Source organism: Cannabis sativa, chromosome 4 (genome assembly GCF_029168945.1).
Source record: "Cannabis sativa cultivar Pink pepper isolate KNU-18-1 chromosome 4, ASM2916894v1, whole genome shotgun sequence".
Classification (NCBI taxonomy): Eukaryota; Viridiplantae; Streptophyta; class Magnoliopsida; order Rosales; family Cannabaceae; genus Cannabis; species Cannabis sativa.
The window spans coordinates 43,404,196-43,420,191 of record NC_083604.1 but is presented as its reverse complement, the minus strand read 5'-3'; the positions used below and the strand labels follow the sequence as shown (position 1 = coordinate 43,420,191).

The following is a 15,996-nucleotide window of genomic DNA, read 5'->3' as shown; positions in this document are numbered from 1 at the left end:
TCACACACAATAAATTTTACCTATTAGTAAAATAGTACCCATTTAAGGAAGTTAAAAGGGAAATAAATAAAATGATGCATTTGTTTTAAGAAAAATATATTATGGAAAGATGGGGAAGATAAAAGTAAAGAAATCTCATTTTTCCATTTTCATTATTTTCACCCTATAAGAGCTTTTGTAATTTTCTTGACTTACCAACTCCGGTGGGGGCACAGCTCAGCGCCACCACCATGTGTACTGGCCCCACCCACCTTCCTTTTTGATTATTTTTATTTTTTACATAATAATAATAATAGTTATTTTTTTTTTATTATTTATTTACATATTAATTAATAAATATTATTATTATTATTTTATGTTCTCGATCTGTCTATCTATCTATCTATCCACCCTCTGTGTCTGTCTCTTTGTTTCTCTCTTTCTCTCTCTCTTCTCTTCTTCATCTCCTTCTCTCTTACGCGTCGTAGTTTTATGACCACAATAAGGACCAGCCAGGTTACAGATGAGATTTGGCTTGTGAAGGAATCAATTTACTAGCACGCCTTCTACTACTACTCTTCTCTTCTTTTCTTATATGTAATAATTTATTTTTAACACTACATTTTCCCCCCATACATTTTGGTTTTTTCTTTTCTTTGCTTCTATGTGGGGTTTGGATGCCCTTTCATGGGTATTGAACAGACTGGTCTAAAGCGAGAACATGGATCTTTAGACGAGTTGAGGCCTTCAGACTCGTTAAAGATCGGATTTTGAGTTGGGTTTCCTTGATTTGAAGAAGCTTCCCTTGTAGATTTGGAGAAAAGTTTATCTTTGGCGAGTTATGGCCACGGGTAGACTTGTTGCTGGGTCTCACAATAGGAACGAGTTTGTGTTGATCAATGCGGATGAAAATGCACGGGTAAGAGGCTTTGAAATCACCTCACTTGGACTAATTTTTTTAATTTGGGGTAATACCCATTTGCTCCTTCATGTTGTATTATGCTTTAGCACTTTTGGAAGTGCTGCGGATTTTAAATTTGGACATGGGTTTTGAGTGATGTTGGAATTTTGGGGATTTTAGTTTGTGGGTTTTTGTTTTCTAGTTCAATGGTTATTTGTTGTATCAGTCATTGTTTATTCCGTGGTTTTGCTTAAAAGGGACCTTTTTTTTTTCTGTAACTAAATGCTTTGTTTCTTTTCAAATGTTGCTTGGTTTTAGTGGTTTGAGTCAGGAGTTTCAGAGTTCTACCCTTCCTTAAGCGTTTCTTCTCCTTTACTCTCCTAAGTTTCTGGAAAAATTATCATATTAGAAGTTCAGCTAGCTGTGTTTAGTTTTGCATTTGCTGAAAATTGTAATGGAATTATACAGTAAGTTTTACTACAAGACATTTTGAGCATGTTATTTCTCAAGATCTACTTGGATCTAGGTGGAAGAGACAAGAAATCAAGATGATAATGCTGACTTAGTTCTTTACTTGTGCTCACACTAAAGGGATGAGTGGAAAATTAGTGTCGGCAGATTGTGAAAGCACTTGTATGCATCGAGCTTGTTGAAATAATTTAACCATTTGAGTTAACGATTCCATAGACAGTGATTTTGCATGATGATTAATTTGGAGGAAAGTTATAGGAATGAGAGGATTGATTCTGGTTAACAAAGATGAAAATTTTGGGGGGAGAAACAATGTTCTCTGCTCACGTGTTTCTGCTTTCTTCGTGAACACTGTGTTTATTATTTATTATAATTAGCTGAAATTTACATAAGTTTTTCTGTTTTAAAAAATTGAGAACAATTGGGATGGAAAATGTCATTTTTCTTGAGCACTCACCAATATTACTCTGTCATTACAGATAAAGTCTGTGCAAGAATTGAGTGGGCAAAAATGTCATATTTGTGGAGATGACATAGAGATTACAGTGGATGGAGAGCTATTTGTTGCTTGCAATGAATGTGCATTCCCTGTTTGTAGGCCCTGCTATGAGTATGAAAGAAGAGAAGGAAACCAAGCTTGCCCCCAGTGTAAAACCAGATATAAACGTCTTAAAGGTAAGGCTTTTATTTCTAGTTGCTTATCTTTGGAATTGCTGTTTGATCTCGAAAGCTTTTCTAATTGGTAATATGACTTGCAGGTAGCCCTCGTGTTGAGGGTGATGAAGAAGAAGATGATATTGATGATATTGACAATGAATTTGAGTATGGAAACTATGATGCCTTCCCACATCAAGTCACTGAAGGAATGCCCCCTTCTCGCTATGGTTCACAATATCATTCTTCTGCAATCCCGGAACGTGAATCCTCTCCCCCTGGTTCTGAAATCCCTCTCTTGACATATGGCGAGGAGGTAAGTTGATATTCAATTTATTTTTGTAGTATTGCCAATACAAATGAGTTGCATTGCTATTAGCTCCTTACATTGTGCCTCTTATATCCTTTCAGGATTCCGAGATTTCTTCTGATCGTCATGCTCTAATTGTACCACCATTTATGGGTCATGGAAACAGAGTCCATCCAATGCCTTATTCTGATTCATCCACACCTTGTAAGTCAAATTTTGTTTGGTACATATTGACTTCAACAATATTTCAAGGTTTTTTGTTTTAAGCATCGGTATTAGATTATTTATAAGTGCAATATTGCAGTGCAACCCAGACCGATGGTTCCAAAGAAAGATATTGCAGTATATGGATATGGAAGTGTAGCCTGGAAAGATCGGATGGAAGATTGGAAAAAGAAGCAGAATGATAAGCTTCAAGTAGTAAAGCATCACGGAGGCAATGGTGGCGGAGACTTTGGAGATGAGCTAGATGATCCGGAGTTACCAATGTGAGTGCTTCTATAAAACTTTGCTTATAACCTATCTCTTGCATACTTTATTCTTTTGTTTATTTAACAAAATTTTCATTAATGTAATTAGGATGGATGAAGGCAGACAGCCACTGTCAAGGAAGAAGCCAATCTCTTCTAGCAAGATAAGCCCGTACAGATTGCTCATAGTTCTCCGTCTTGCAATTCTTGGCCTATTTTTTCATTATAGACTTCTACATCCTGTTAATGATGCATATGGCCTATGGTTGACATCAGTTATATGTGAAATATGGTTTGGTGTTTCATGGATTCTTGATCAATTTCCCAAATGGTATCCCATACATCGAGAAACATACCTTGATCGTTTATCACTGAGGTAAATATTATGTTAGCCTTGTCTAGTGCTGTTTATGGATGTACTTACAATTTTAATCTCTTTCTGGATTAAATTTATCATTTTCCATGAAGTTCAACGATTTTTTTTTTGGATGTCTGACCATTTACTTTTGATACTTGCAGATATGAAAAAGAAGGAAAGCCATCTGAGTTGGCTAATATAGATGTATTTGTTAGTACGGTGGACCCTCTGAAAGAACCTCCCCTCATCACTGCAAACACAGTTTTATCCATTCTTGCTGTTGATTATCCAGTTGATAAGGTTGCATGCTATGTCTCTGATGATGGTGCTGCCATGCTTACTTTTGAAGCACTCTCTGAGACATCAGAATTTGCTAGAAAATGGGTTCCATTCTGTAAGAAATATAGTATTGAGCCTAGGGCCCCAGAATGGTATTTCTCTCAGAAAATGGACTATCTGAAAGATAAAGTTCAACCGGCATTTGTTAGGGAAAGACGTGCAATGAAGGTTTGTGGCTTTATTTGATTTCCATGTAACTGAATTGATTTGACTTCATTAACATTTTATATATCAAACTTATTATCTGTCTCTCAACAATTTTCCAGCCACAGTTTTTTGGATTAGTTGTAAAATGCTGTTGAATCCTCCATAAATTGACAGTATTTTTTTTTCTTTTCTGTATTTGTTTGGCAGAGAGATTATGAAGAATTTAAAGTCAGAATAAATGCATTAGTATCCACTGCACAAAAGGTTCCTGAGGACGGATGGACAATGCAGGATGGGTCTCCATGGCCTGGGAACAATGTGCGCGATCATCCTGGCATGATTCAGGTGGGGAAACTTTTCGTCTATTGGATATTTATCACTTTGTCCTTGTTTATTATAGTTTTCCTAGGTACATTCATTAATCAAATAGGTGGGTTCTTATAAATTTGTTAGTATTTTAAGCTGAAGAAAGAGAAGACAGAATTTTATTTTTCTGCAATGTTTTCCTAGTTTGTGCCTACTAAATATCAGTTTTGCTGTTTTGTTGCAAATTAAATGGCCTATCATAATGTCACATCAGCTGGCCCTGTTCCATTTCATGCTATTGTTATTTTTAAGCATTAATTTAAGAAAGTGTTCGTGTACAGGTCTTCCTTGGTAATAATGGTGTCCGTGATCTTGAAGGAAATGAGTTACCTCGTTTAGTTTATGTTTCTCGTGAGAAGAGACCTGGCTTTGATCACCACAAAAAGGCTGGTGCCATGAATGCTTTGGTGAGCTGAATTTATATATTTATGTATACAGAGACCATCACCTTTTTTTTTTCCTAAATATTCTGTCTTATGCTAACTTGAATTTATTTTGTAGATGAGAGTTTCAGCAGTTATTTCAAATGCTCCTTACCTACTCAATGTTGATTGTGATCACTACATCAACAACAGCAAGGCACTTAGAGAAGCAATGTGCTTCATGATGGACCCTACATCAGGAAAGAAAGTCTGCTATGTCCAATTCCCTCAAAGATTTGATGGGATTGATCGTCATGATAGATACTCAAATCGGAATGTCGTGTTCTTTGATGTATGTGGGTTGCTTTAGTGTAATTCGTAATTTGACTTTTTTTTACCCATCTTTAGTGTTGTTTAAACCCTTTTTTAATTCGCTAAACAGATCAACATGAAAGGATTAGATGGTATACAAGGACCAATATACGTCGGAACTGGGTGTGTTTTCAGAAGGCAAGCACTTTATGGGTACGATGCACCTACCAAAAAGAAGCGGCCAAGCAGGACCTGCAATTGTTGGCCAAGATGGTGTTGCCTGTGTTTTGGTTCTAGAAAGAAAAAGAACGCTAAAACAAAGAAAGAGAAAAAGAAACCAAAACATAGGGAAGCATCCAAGCAGATTCATGCACTTGAAAATATTGAAGAGGGAATCACAGGTAAAGATTAGCAAGTTTCGGTAATGAAGTATATGTGTGCGTGTATTATTTTTAATTGAACACTTGATCTGATAATACACTGCATTGTTATTGCAGAATTGAATCCTGAAAAGGCATCCAATATGTCGCAAGTGACATTGGAGAAGAAGTTTGGGCAGTCTCCAGTGTTCATTGCATCTGCAATTCTAGAGAATGGTGGAGTTCCTCAGAATGTTAGCCCTGCATCTCTTCTAAAAGAAGCCCTTCAAGTCATCAGCTGTGGCTACGAGGATAAAACAGAATGGGGAAAAGAAGTAAGTGAAATTGTAATGTATATTATGAAGTTATTTTCACTCTCTTAAGTCACCTTATTGACATCTATCTGAACTTCTAAATTAAAACAGGTTGGATGGATATATGGTTCGGTTACTGAGGATATTCTGACTGGATTCAAAATGCATTGCCATGGCTGGCGATCTGTATACTGCATGCCCAAAAGACCCGCATTCAAGGGTTCAGCTCCTATTAACCTCTCAGATCGTTTGCACCAAGTTCTTCGTTGGGCACTTGGATCAGTTGAAATCTTCTTGAGTAAACATTGTCCAATTTGGTATGGCTATGGGGGTGGGTTAAAATGGTTGGAACGCTTCTCTTATATAAACTCCGTTGTATATCCTTGGACCTCCCTTCCCTTGCTTGTCTATTGTTCTTTGCCTGCCATCTGTCTACTCACTGGGAAATTTATTGTCCCCGAGGTAACTCCCCCATTATACTTCCTTTCTTCCTCACTTGGTCAAGATTTTTATTTGTACATTAGCTTGTGATAAGTTTTGCTGGTATATACAAATATATGTTTACTAAAGTCTAAATCAAGTTCTTTCTTGAAAACTCAAGTGTTTGTGCATTTGTGCTGCATCTTATCAATTCACCCTTGAAACTTCTGATGGACAATATATGCTACAATGTATTCTAATATGTGCTCTTTATACAAATTTGCAGATCAGCAACTATGCAAGTATTCTTTTCATGGCTCTCTTCATATCTATAGCAGCAACTGGTATCCTTGAGATGCAATGGGGTGGAGTCAGGATTGATGATTGGTGGAGAAATGAGCAGTTCTGGGTTATCGGAGGTGTCTCATCACATCTCTTCGCTCTTTTCCAGGGTCTGCTCAAAGTTTTGGCTGGTGTCAACACAAACTTCACGGTCACCTCAAAGGCTGCTGACGATGGAGAGTTCTCAGAGCTGTACATTTTCAAGTGGACATCACTCTTGATCCCTCCCATAACGCTGTTGATAATAAATCTAGTTGGTGTTGTGGTTGGGATTTCTGATGCCATCAATAATGGTTATGATTCATGGGGTCCACTCTTTGGTAGGCTATTTTTTGCTCTCTGGGTCATCATCCACTTGTACCCCTTCCTCAAAGGTATGCTTGGGAAACAAGACAGAATACCCACAATTATTGTGGTCTGGTCCATTCTTCTGGCCTCAATCTTAACTCTCATGTGGGTGAGAATAAATCCATTTGTTTCAAAAGATGGCCCTGTCTTAGAAATCTGTGGTCTAAACTGTGATTAGGATACAACATTAAAATAAAAATTAAAGTTTAGGTTTGTTCCGGTCTCTGTTCTTCATTCTTGTGTTGCAGAAGCGAATCGTTCCTCGATCAACTTTGAGATGTTTCACTCCATTCCAGATGGGAGGGACTAAGAAATTTTTGTGGGGTTTAATTATATATAATATAATATAGTATGGGGGTGTAGATAAAGCGGGCTTGGGGGAGATGATATACATTGCTATTTGTTTTATCAATTCTTTTATTTTTGTTTCTGTGGGGTCTTTCTAGGGTTTTGCTTTGTTTTGTTGTTAGATTCTGTAATTTAGGACAAACATTGGATTATTTATTATTCCCTTTTGTCTTAAGAGAAAGTAAAGAAAAAAAAATAGGGGCTACATACGGGTGTCTCAAGAAATCAAAAAAATTGGTTCTTGTTCATCAATGTACTGGTATCTACATACCCACTTATTCCAACTTTTTTTTGCCATAAATGTGTTACTTCTAATTTAAGAAAATTCAACTGTGGAATTTCTTTGTTTCCTTTGCTATCTCGTTGAGATGAAGATTCTAACATGAATATTATTTTTGCTCAAGAGAATTTTTTTTATTGCTCACAACCAAACCTTACAAACACACTACTAAAAAGTAGAAAACAGAATTACATCAAACGCATTTTTTTCTTTGTTACTAGGCATCTAGACTTTATGAACATAATTTTGGCCTTTGAAGCCCTTTTGATTTGGCTATCAACAAACTCTACTAGCACTCCCTCAAACACAAAAGTTCCTACTCAACCAAACCCAGTTGACAACCGCCGTGCCTACAGCTGAGATGATAATACAGAAGTGCATCAGCTGGTAATCCAGTCCGAGAAACCATGAACTCACTGCACTACTCTAGTAGAGAACTCACAATCAAGGAATAAATGATTACGACTCCCTTTGGTTCTCACAAACCGGGCACATTTGGGACTCAATCACAGTCAGCCAACTACTCAGCTGATCTCTACTGAGCAAGTGCTCATTGATAGCAGCCTGCCATAACATAAATTTGTGCTTTGGGAAGGAAAGTCTACTACACCAAAATATTATTACATGAAATAAACAAAATTCTAAATTTTATATGGAATTAAGTGGTGAAAGATTCCGCTTCTGTCCTACTTTCTCACACACTATCCTATCCAATTCGAATATGATACATGTAGTTGTACCACGAGAACAATAATTCATATTAATAAACTTAAGAGCTATTCATTTTCAAATGTATTATATGAGACTACGAGAGCATTCATATTACAAATAAAACTGAAAGAATGATTAGTTACATAAACTCTTTACCCATTTAATTATATTAACAATATTTAGATTTTAATCAAACAAAACTTAAGTGCAAAAACTAAAGAAAATGACATTCATTTTTATGTGGTTTGGCCCAAAATTTCTCTTGGATTAGTCCACGGGACTTGGTCTAGAGGTGAAGCAATCCACTAGCAATGTCTTTACACACCATTCTTACACCGAAAACTTAAAACTCCCTTTTAATTTCTCTTGGATTTGTTGTGGATTGGTAACTTTTTTAATATTTATTAAAATATAAATTATTTTCACATATCCAACAACAAATTCAATAAAACAAATTATTATTGTTTTATATCTCCAACAATAAATTAAAATAAACAAATAAAACATGAAAGAGAAAAGAATTATATGTAAAAAGTTTTGATTAGTTTAATTTAAATTATATTTTTCTTATATATAAATATACTAGTTAAGTTGGCACGTAAATATTAGTTTTATTTAAGGCTTTTGTATTTTTTATTTTTAGATGTTGATAACTAAATGTATAATTATATGAACGATGTGTTTTATAAAAGTAAATTGTATATCATTGTATTTGGTAAGTAAAATATAATTGTATATATAAAATTATAATATGTACATTGTTATCTAAAGTATTATTTAACCAGTAAAATTAAAATATTAATACAGGCATAATTATAATACATTGTTACACCAAAAATTAAACAACATTTTGCATTGATTGGTTATTTTTTTCTATAGCATAAAAATAAGCATATTGCATACTATGGTGCCGTTTGCTAATACTTTTGTTTTTTAATTTTTTAATCACAAAATGAAAGAATTTTTTTTTTTTAAAAAAAAAAATTTATTTTTGAAAAACAAAAATGCATTCTGTAACCACTTTTGTTTTTCAATTATAAAAACAGAAAACAAAAGTGTGTTCTGTAAAATTTATTTTTATTTTTATTTTTTGATTTTATTTAAGTCGGGTCTGTCCGGGGTCGGATTCGGGTTCACGTCAAAAGCCGAGTTCAGCACCAGGGCCGTGGGGAGGAGATTTGGGTCTAGGTCTGGTCGTAATCCAAAAGATTAATTAAGAAAAGAAACTGTTTAAAAAAATATTGAAAGTGATTTTTTTTGTTTTTAAAATTTTGATTTCTAATTATAAAATTGAAAAGTAAAAACAGTTTTATAGAACATGTTTTTGAAAAAAAAAAATTCACTTTTCTACTTTTAAAAATAAAAAACTGATTAAAAAAATATTACCAAACGCCACCTATATTAATTTTCAATTACTTGTTAATACAAAGTCACCAACAACCATTCAAAGAAAAAGAAATATAATTTATTGGAGAGTCAAATTATAATTAACTCAAGTGTGAGAACAGAAACTCCATCACAAATAGTACCAAAAACAATATGATCACTTGCTAGAGCTGAAAACTTCAGTGTACATTTCGTTCAAATAACAAATGTGCACTTGGATTAATAATTACAATCCAAAACTTTAGATGCACAATAACAAATAAAAATAAAGGTGTCCACTGCCACCAATAAAATGGTCCAAATCAAGCAGAGTATAGCCTAACATTATAATTCAAAACAATAAAATAAAAGGGTTAATTGTCAAGAAAGGTTCACATTAAAGCATAACTTCTCTGCTATACCACAATCACTGGAGGAGAACAAGTTCAGTTGAGATTTAACATCAAATTTCCAATGAGACAAAAACAACTTTTTAACCACAATTGTATTGGAAAAAACTCCTAGTTTGTTGTAGGCATCTCTGTTCTAGCAAACTCATCAACCCAAACAATCAAAACACTAAAAGGATGATACCTTTTTTTTACCATGCCAATATCTCCTAGTGAGATGGTTGGTGCCAAATATTTTTTTTTTTCACATTGGAATTACATACCTTATTCCTTTTGCTTCTCTTAGTCAATAGGCTCGTCCTTTATCTTTCCCCTGTAAATTATATCTTTTAATGAGTTTTATCACCCTTCTTTAGGCATTTGATCAGCAACAACAGGACCTTGTTGATGATGCTTCTAAAGCTCTTTCATATACAGAGGATATTATTGAGTTAAGAAAGCACAACATACAAAATCTTCCTATTGTGAAGGAAAGCAATCCTAAATATGAGGTAGAAATTAAAAATTAACATCATCATAAATCTGTATAAAATTAATATCGCATACTGCTTTCATCTATATATAAATCTGTATAGTATAAAGGGAAAAGATATTGCGGGGTTTTTTTGCATGATATTTCATATTATCTTCCATATATATAACACAATAAGTACATTCTAATATTTAAATTAATATGAGTAAAAAAAATACCTAACTTCTAATCAAGTAGAACAATACATGATGGATATGCATGATAGATTGTGTTTGGTATCTTTCTTTATTAGCTAGGATTTCGCCTCGCATGTGACAAGGGTCATGATCATAATTCCAAAAAACTGACAATAGGTAATCTTTATAGATAAAAAGCGTAGCCATTGACACTTTATAACATTCCAGATTCTAAACTTAACATTCCAATTTCTAACCATAAACCGTGTCTGGCTGAAATTTAAACATCTCCTGTTTTCTTCAAACACTTCACTATATAGTAGGGTAGAATGAAAAAATATTTATTTTCCTTTTCTAGACCAGTAAGGACAAAACAAGCCCAAAAAAAAATCAAGTTTATGACAGTAGAAACCGAATAAAAATTGATAACTCAGAAAATATAATCAATTAGCATCACTAACCTGCACCCCAATATGAATATCCAAGGGTCAATGTATATGGAACTACATCAATTTCGTACAATCCTTTCAGCTCCTCAAGTTTATCATTGGGGATCTTAGATAAATCTGCCTCAAAAGCAAATAATACATACATAAATTTTGCAACCAATGATCATGTTATCTAAAACAAATAATTTACAAGCAAATTTTGTTAATGTCACCACGTGATTTATCCATTTTAAAAATTAACTCATCTGCTTTATTTGATAAATTAACTTTGACTACAATTTAAGAATTAACCACGAGCAACCAGCCAAGCTCAATGATGATTAATACCATGAACTAAAATCAGCATTTTGGCTCTTTACTACAGTAACTACGAACTAAATAAACAATTACATAGACCCAACAATACCATGAAACCTCAAGAATCTCTACAGATGGAGCTCATATTCATTTTATTTTTATGAAAGAAACAATTGTTACAGATGACCAATGAACCTTTAAAACAAGTTAATAACATAAAAAAAAAAAAAACTAAACGAACTTCAGAGGCAGAGTAATACTTTACTTTTTTTTTTTTTATTATTTGTATGTATATATATATATATTTTTTTTTTTGTTTTGTGTGGTTAGGAACCAATAATAATTTTATTATATTTTAATTTCTTGGTAGGGGTTGTGAGTTCTTTACTCAGATCAACCTCCATACTGTTAAGAATGTCCAGAAAATCCATACAATAACTGTTAAGAACACTAAAAAATCAAAATCAAACATTCTATCTCACGCTTGGTAGGCTTTTCCTGTAATGCATTCAACACATTTGATCACATAAAATCCATTAATTTCACAAATGAAAAAAAACCAAATAAGCCTCTTTTTTCAAAACACTCTATTTGATAATATTAGGCAATAAAATCAATTCTTCTTGATCACTTAACAGTTACAAAAAGAGCAATTAAGAGTAAAAGTAGGAGACCTTAACAGGAGGTTGTTGAGGTGGAGAAGCAGAGTCATCAAACAATTTATTCATGCGACTCATAAAGTCTTTGTTCCATATAAACTCGTCAGAGGTTATAGGGTCTTCTCCTTCACCTCCTCCGTACTTGCGAAGTTTAGTGCTGGTCGGTGGTCCACCATACTCGCCCGGAGCCATCCCAGTGGACCATTTCACGGCCTTCTTGTTGGGCAAATTAACTTTGGTCTGTCGTGGGTCTGGCACAGCTGGGTTTGCAGAATTTGGAGAGATGGGTGTTGCTGATGAAGTAACTGTAATGCAATACTTGAGAACTGCCATCGTCAAGGAACGCGAGTTCAAGCAACTCGTTCCATACCATGGAGCGTAGAACTTGACGAAACACTAATAAGAACCCAATCGATCAATACAAAATAAATAAATAAATAAAAATCCATACCATGGAGAGTGAAATGGAGGAGTCGGTGGAAGGAAGCTTTGGTTCGTCGGGGTTCGCCGGGCTGTTGATTTCGACGATCTGCGATTGGGAGTGGAATGGAAGGGAGATCTGCGATTGGGAGTGAGAATGGAAGGCAAGTGAGAAGGAAACGATTGAGATGAGATAGATTTTTTTTTTACATTTTTTTATAAGAATAATAAGTTAACGGCGTTAAAAGAAAACGTTTAAAAAAATTAAAAATTGTTCTCTTGGCGTTAAAAAAAAAAGAAGAATCGTTAAACCAAGAATTGTCGTTAGATAGGCACTTTTAATGTATAAAGATATGGTACAATTTTTCGTCTACTGATCTAACAAGATCGTAATAAACTGGGATAAAATAATTTGACTAAATATAATTGCAATAAATGAAAAAGGACACCAGTAATTTATAGTAGTTCGCCTCCCATGTTATGATGGTAATGGGGCTATGTCTATTTTAATTTTATTAATTAGATTTGATACATTAGAGCTATGTTCTCAAGAATGTATGGATAATAGTACAAAATGAGATCTCTAGGCGAAATCTGTATCGAAACTTTTGAACACAAGGCTCATGGGAGACCGAATATTCATAAACCTGATAAGGGAGGTGGTTGTAATATTCTTGGGAACAATAAACTAATGGAAACAAAAAATAGAGAAGGGTCTCTCTTTGTTGGTAAATGTGTGAGGTAATGGTGCTTGTCAAAAATACAACAATGGGGACTTGGTGTTGTGAAGAACGCGAAGGAAAAGATGCAAAAGGGAGATTATTGATAGGGCTTCTTGCTCTAACTCAGTGTTTCATCAGTTTGATTCACCCAAGCATTGTCGAAGTTGCCTATTCTCTAATTCTACCAATGGTACATATCTGGTAGGATCATAGGCATCCTCACTCATTCTTTTTGGGATTTGATCACCAATAGTGTTGAAATTACCATCGTTCTTCCCTGAATGTGCTGTTCAGATGTGTTGGTTCTCTGAGATCCCATAGGTTCTTTGCCAGGACGATGGGTAGTTTCCTATAGGCGATTGCCTTCGTGGGGAGTGTTATCAGCCATTTAGTATAGGATTGAATTTATATTTAAAAGGAGGATTTTTTTTGAGTTTTTATCACAAAGGCTCTCAATGAAAGTACCAAACTGTTAATGCAGATTTTCGTTAACCAAATATATAGCCTTTTTACAATAAATACACTACATAATTTAATTATAATAATAATAAACACCAGATATTTTACGTGGTTTTGTAGTTAAATCTACATACTCCACGAGTGTATCTTATTAAAGATATTTTTTGGAAAATCAGAGTACAAATCTCAATCTTTTTAATAATAGGATTTACTCTCCATTTTTGTCATCCATTTTCCCATGGATTCTGCTCCTATTTATAGGAATATAGATTGACAGTTATTTTTATTGAGATTGATTCATTTATAACTGCTGATGAAACGTGGACATTCCTTACGTTTCATTTATTCACACATGGAATAATATCTAATAACTGCCTAACTGCTCTTTGTCTTTATCCTTTAGGTAGTTATGCTCACTAGGAAGGTTGCATCTCTCCAAATATGAGTTATCCTTCGTATTCATCTTGAAAGAAAAAAACACTAATTGAAGAAGTAATTCATCTCGCTGTACCTCTTTATTTGTATTTGTAATGACCGCATTAGTAATTTAGATTAGAAAAGGCAATTAGCACTAATTTCTGATATTTTTTATAATTATTTATGAATTTAATTATTTGTGGGATCCATTTGTAGAAATGGACATTAGAATTATAATTTCTCAATTCTAGAGATTTTATTAAACTCTAGGAGTATTATTTGACTTATATGTGAATTATGCAAGTTTTGTAATTTCTGCTCGGCGACAACGAAAAATGCGATGGATGGCTAGTTTGATCACATGGGTAAGCTTGGAACCTTATTTCTTAGTGGGATATATTCTGGAGAAAATAAAATACCGAGGTTGTGCAGGGTTATGGTTTTTGACCATTTTACCCCTAGGTTTGAAATAGGCTAAAATTTAACATTAAGGGCATTTTAGTCTTTTGCCAAGGGTATGTTTTGGTGGCTGCCCTAGAGTGTGACACACGACCTTTTATTTTTCAGCAAGGATTAGTTAGGAAATCCTTTTTCATTTTGAGGAAATTAAAGGAAAAATCAAGAAATAGAACTCTTTTCCTCTTCTCCTTCTCTCTCTTCGAACCAGCCACAAAATTAGGGAAAAACCATTCAAATCCTCATATTTTTTGGAATCAAGTGTTCTTGAGGTTGAGGTAATCCTTAGTTCTTTGTTCTATGTGTTTTTAAGCTTTGAATTTGGTTTAAAGTAATGATTTTTAGTGTTGGTGGCTGTAAGGGTTAGAAATGCTTGGAGTTCGGTTTTATGTTCAATTTAAGTTGATTGAAGGTTCTGGTAGCTGGTTTTACTGCTTTATGTTGGATTTTCACAAGTTTATGCTTTGAAACCTAAGCTTTGATCTTTAATGGCATAATTTGATTTAGTGTGTTTTTTTGGGAATTTCTGGTTGGAATATGTTGTGTATACATTGTTTAGGTACTCTGGAAAGTTTGGAGGCAATTGGACAAGTTTTGAGCAAATTTGTGAGTTTTTGGGGAGGACAGGTATAAACCGGTTAACCGGTTTACCAGTACCTGATTAGCCGGTTTTGACAGGGTTCCCCAAATGTCCCGTTTTCTCAATTCTCATCCATTTAAGTGCCTTAGTTGGGTGTTTCCTTATTTCCCGAGTTAGTGTAATCCCTAGTGATTATAGCAGAGCCTAGAGTTATAGGTTCGGGTTTCTCAGATTAGGGTTTTGAACATGTGATTTACCCGGTTTCATTATGTGATTAGGGCATCCATCCAGTACGAGAATTTCCGTTCAGGTCGGCCAACACACTTGAATTTGGAAATGAGGTAAGAACTGTATATAATGTGTGATATCAATATGCGAGTGTATGTATATGTTAAGTGTATATGCATGCTTATATGTTTGTTACACTATCAACACTTGTACAATTATGGTACAGAGTGTTGGGTTTTATGCCCTAAATAAAACTCATTTCAATATAATCAAATTTACTTATTAATATAGATCAGAAATAACATTTAATGTTGCATGGTTCACATGATTTATTTCATGATTATATGTACATAATGTATGAATTCATCTGAAACCCTTTTCACATACTTGATCCTGTTTATTGTGCCGTCAACACATTGGAAAGTAAACATGACTATGTGAATAAAGTTTCCTAGATTTATCAGACATAGGGTTTTACTGATATGATAATCTACAACAGAGTTTACTTGCATTTGGAAAAATGCTATGTTCTTTCCAGAGCATTGGTTAAAGTAAAGCTCAGGTTGGATGCATGGAGTATGCATCGGAAGGGACCGATATTGAACTTTGACTTAGATTTATTAAACTTACCGTAATATCTATTCAAGTCAATATCGCCTAGTTGATCCTAGATCAAATGATCTTAATCCTATTATGATTAGGCTCAATCTCAAGAGGCTATTCGTGTTCTTTGATTTGTTAGTTAAGCCTACTTTTAGGTCAGGGTGATACGTACATTTTGGGAACACGGTAGTGCAATTGAGTGGGAGCGCTAACATAAACATGGAATCTATAGCTTCTATCTGGCGAATAGTAAGTAAAGGATGATCTCCTTCGAGCTTGACCAAACGAAAATAAATGGTGGAGATCTCATTTCACATAAGCTGAAATATCATTTATACGGGGTTAAGTGTTTTAAGGATTAAATACATTGTAGGGTGTAACGGTAATCTAATCCCTTTACAGTGTAGATCATTCATATAGAGGATCATTGATCAAATTAGGATTATAACAATGGATAAGTAATGATGTGTCTATATGGTGGAACATATAGAG

At 34.2% G+C, this 15,996-nt stretch overlaps 2 protein-coding genes across 5 annotated transcripts; one reads left to right on the top strand and one right to left on the bottom strand.

Moving 5' to 3' along the window:
* The first annotated feature begins 325 nt into the window (after positions 1-325).
* On the top strand, positions 326-7,125 carry LOC115712921 (cellulose synthase A catalytic subunit 6 [UDP-forming]). Its single transcript, XM_030641339.2, has 14 exons — positions 326-898; positions 1,831-2,026; positions 2,110-2,321; positions 2,417-2,519; positions 2,620-2,803; positions 2,895-3,161; positions 3,305-3,650; positions 3,837-3,974; positions 4,277-4,402; positions 4,497-4,709; positions 4,800-5,070; positions 5,167-5,363; positions 5,454-5,804; positions 6,049-7,125. The coding sequence occupies exons 1-14, from the start codon at positions 821-823 to the stop codon at positions 6,628-6,630; spliced, it is 3,264 nt and encodes a 1,087-aa protein (XP_030497199.2). The 5' UTR covers positions 326-820; the 3' UTR covers positions 6,631-7,125.
* Positions 7,126-9,234: 2,109 nt separating this feature from the next.
* LOC133037226 (protein CONSERVED ONLY IN THE GREEN LINEAGE 160, chloroplastic-like) lies at positions 9,235-12,291 on the bottom strand. 4 transcript variants are annotated; one of them, XR_009687351.1, is made up of 4 exons: positions 12,071-12,291; positions 11,635-12,003; positions 10,676-10,780; positions 9,235-10,046 (listed from the first exon to the last, which is right to left on the bottom strand). XR_009687351.1 is itself a non-coding variant. In XM_061114122.1 (3 exons), the coding sequence occupies exons 1-3, from the start codon at positions 12,071-12,073 to the stop codon at positions 10,742-10,744; spliced, it is 411 nt and encodes a 136-aa protein (XP_060970105.1). In that variant the 5' UTR covers positions 12,074-12,291; the 3' UTR covers positions 9,235-10,741. The 4 variants fall into 4 exon arrangements, 2 of the variants coding, with proteins under 2 accessions (XP_060970105.1, XP_060970106.1); XR_009687350.1 differs by having other exon boundaries at positions 9,235-9,879; XM_061114122.1 differs by having other exon boundaries at positions 9,235-10,780.
* Positions 12,292-15,996: the final 3,705 nt, after the last annotated feature.

Excerpts from the sequence above, each read along its gene's own strand:
- LOC115712921 (XM_030641339.2), top strand. The coding sequence starts at position 821 with ATGGCCACGGGTAGACTTGTTGCTGGGTCTCACAATAGGAACGAGTTT. Across the intron at positions 4,403-4,496 it reads CTGGTGCCATGAATGCTTTG|ATGAGAGTTTCAGCAGTTAT; the intron begins GTGAGCTGAATT and ends TTTATTTTGTAG. Across the intron at positions 5,364-5,453 it reads AAACAGAATGGGGAAAAGAA|GTTGGATGGATATATGGTTC; the intron begins GTAAGTGAAATT and ends AAATTAAAACAG.
- LOC133037226 (XM_061114122.1), bottom strand. Across the intron at positions 10,781-11,634 it reads CTCAACAACCTCCTGTTAAG|ATTTATCTAAGATCCCCAAT; the intron begins GTCTCCTACTTT and ends CTTTTGAGGCAG.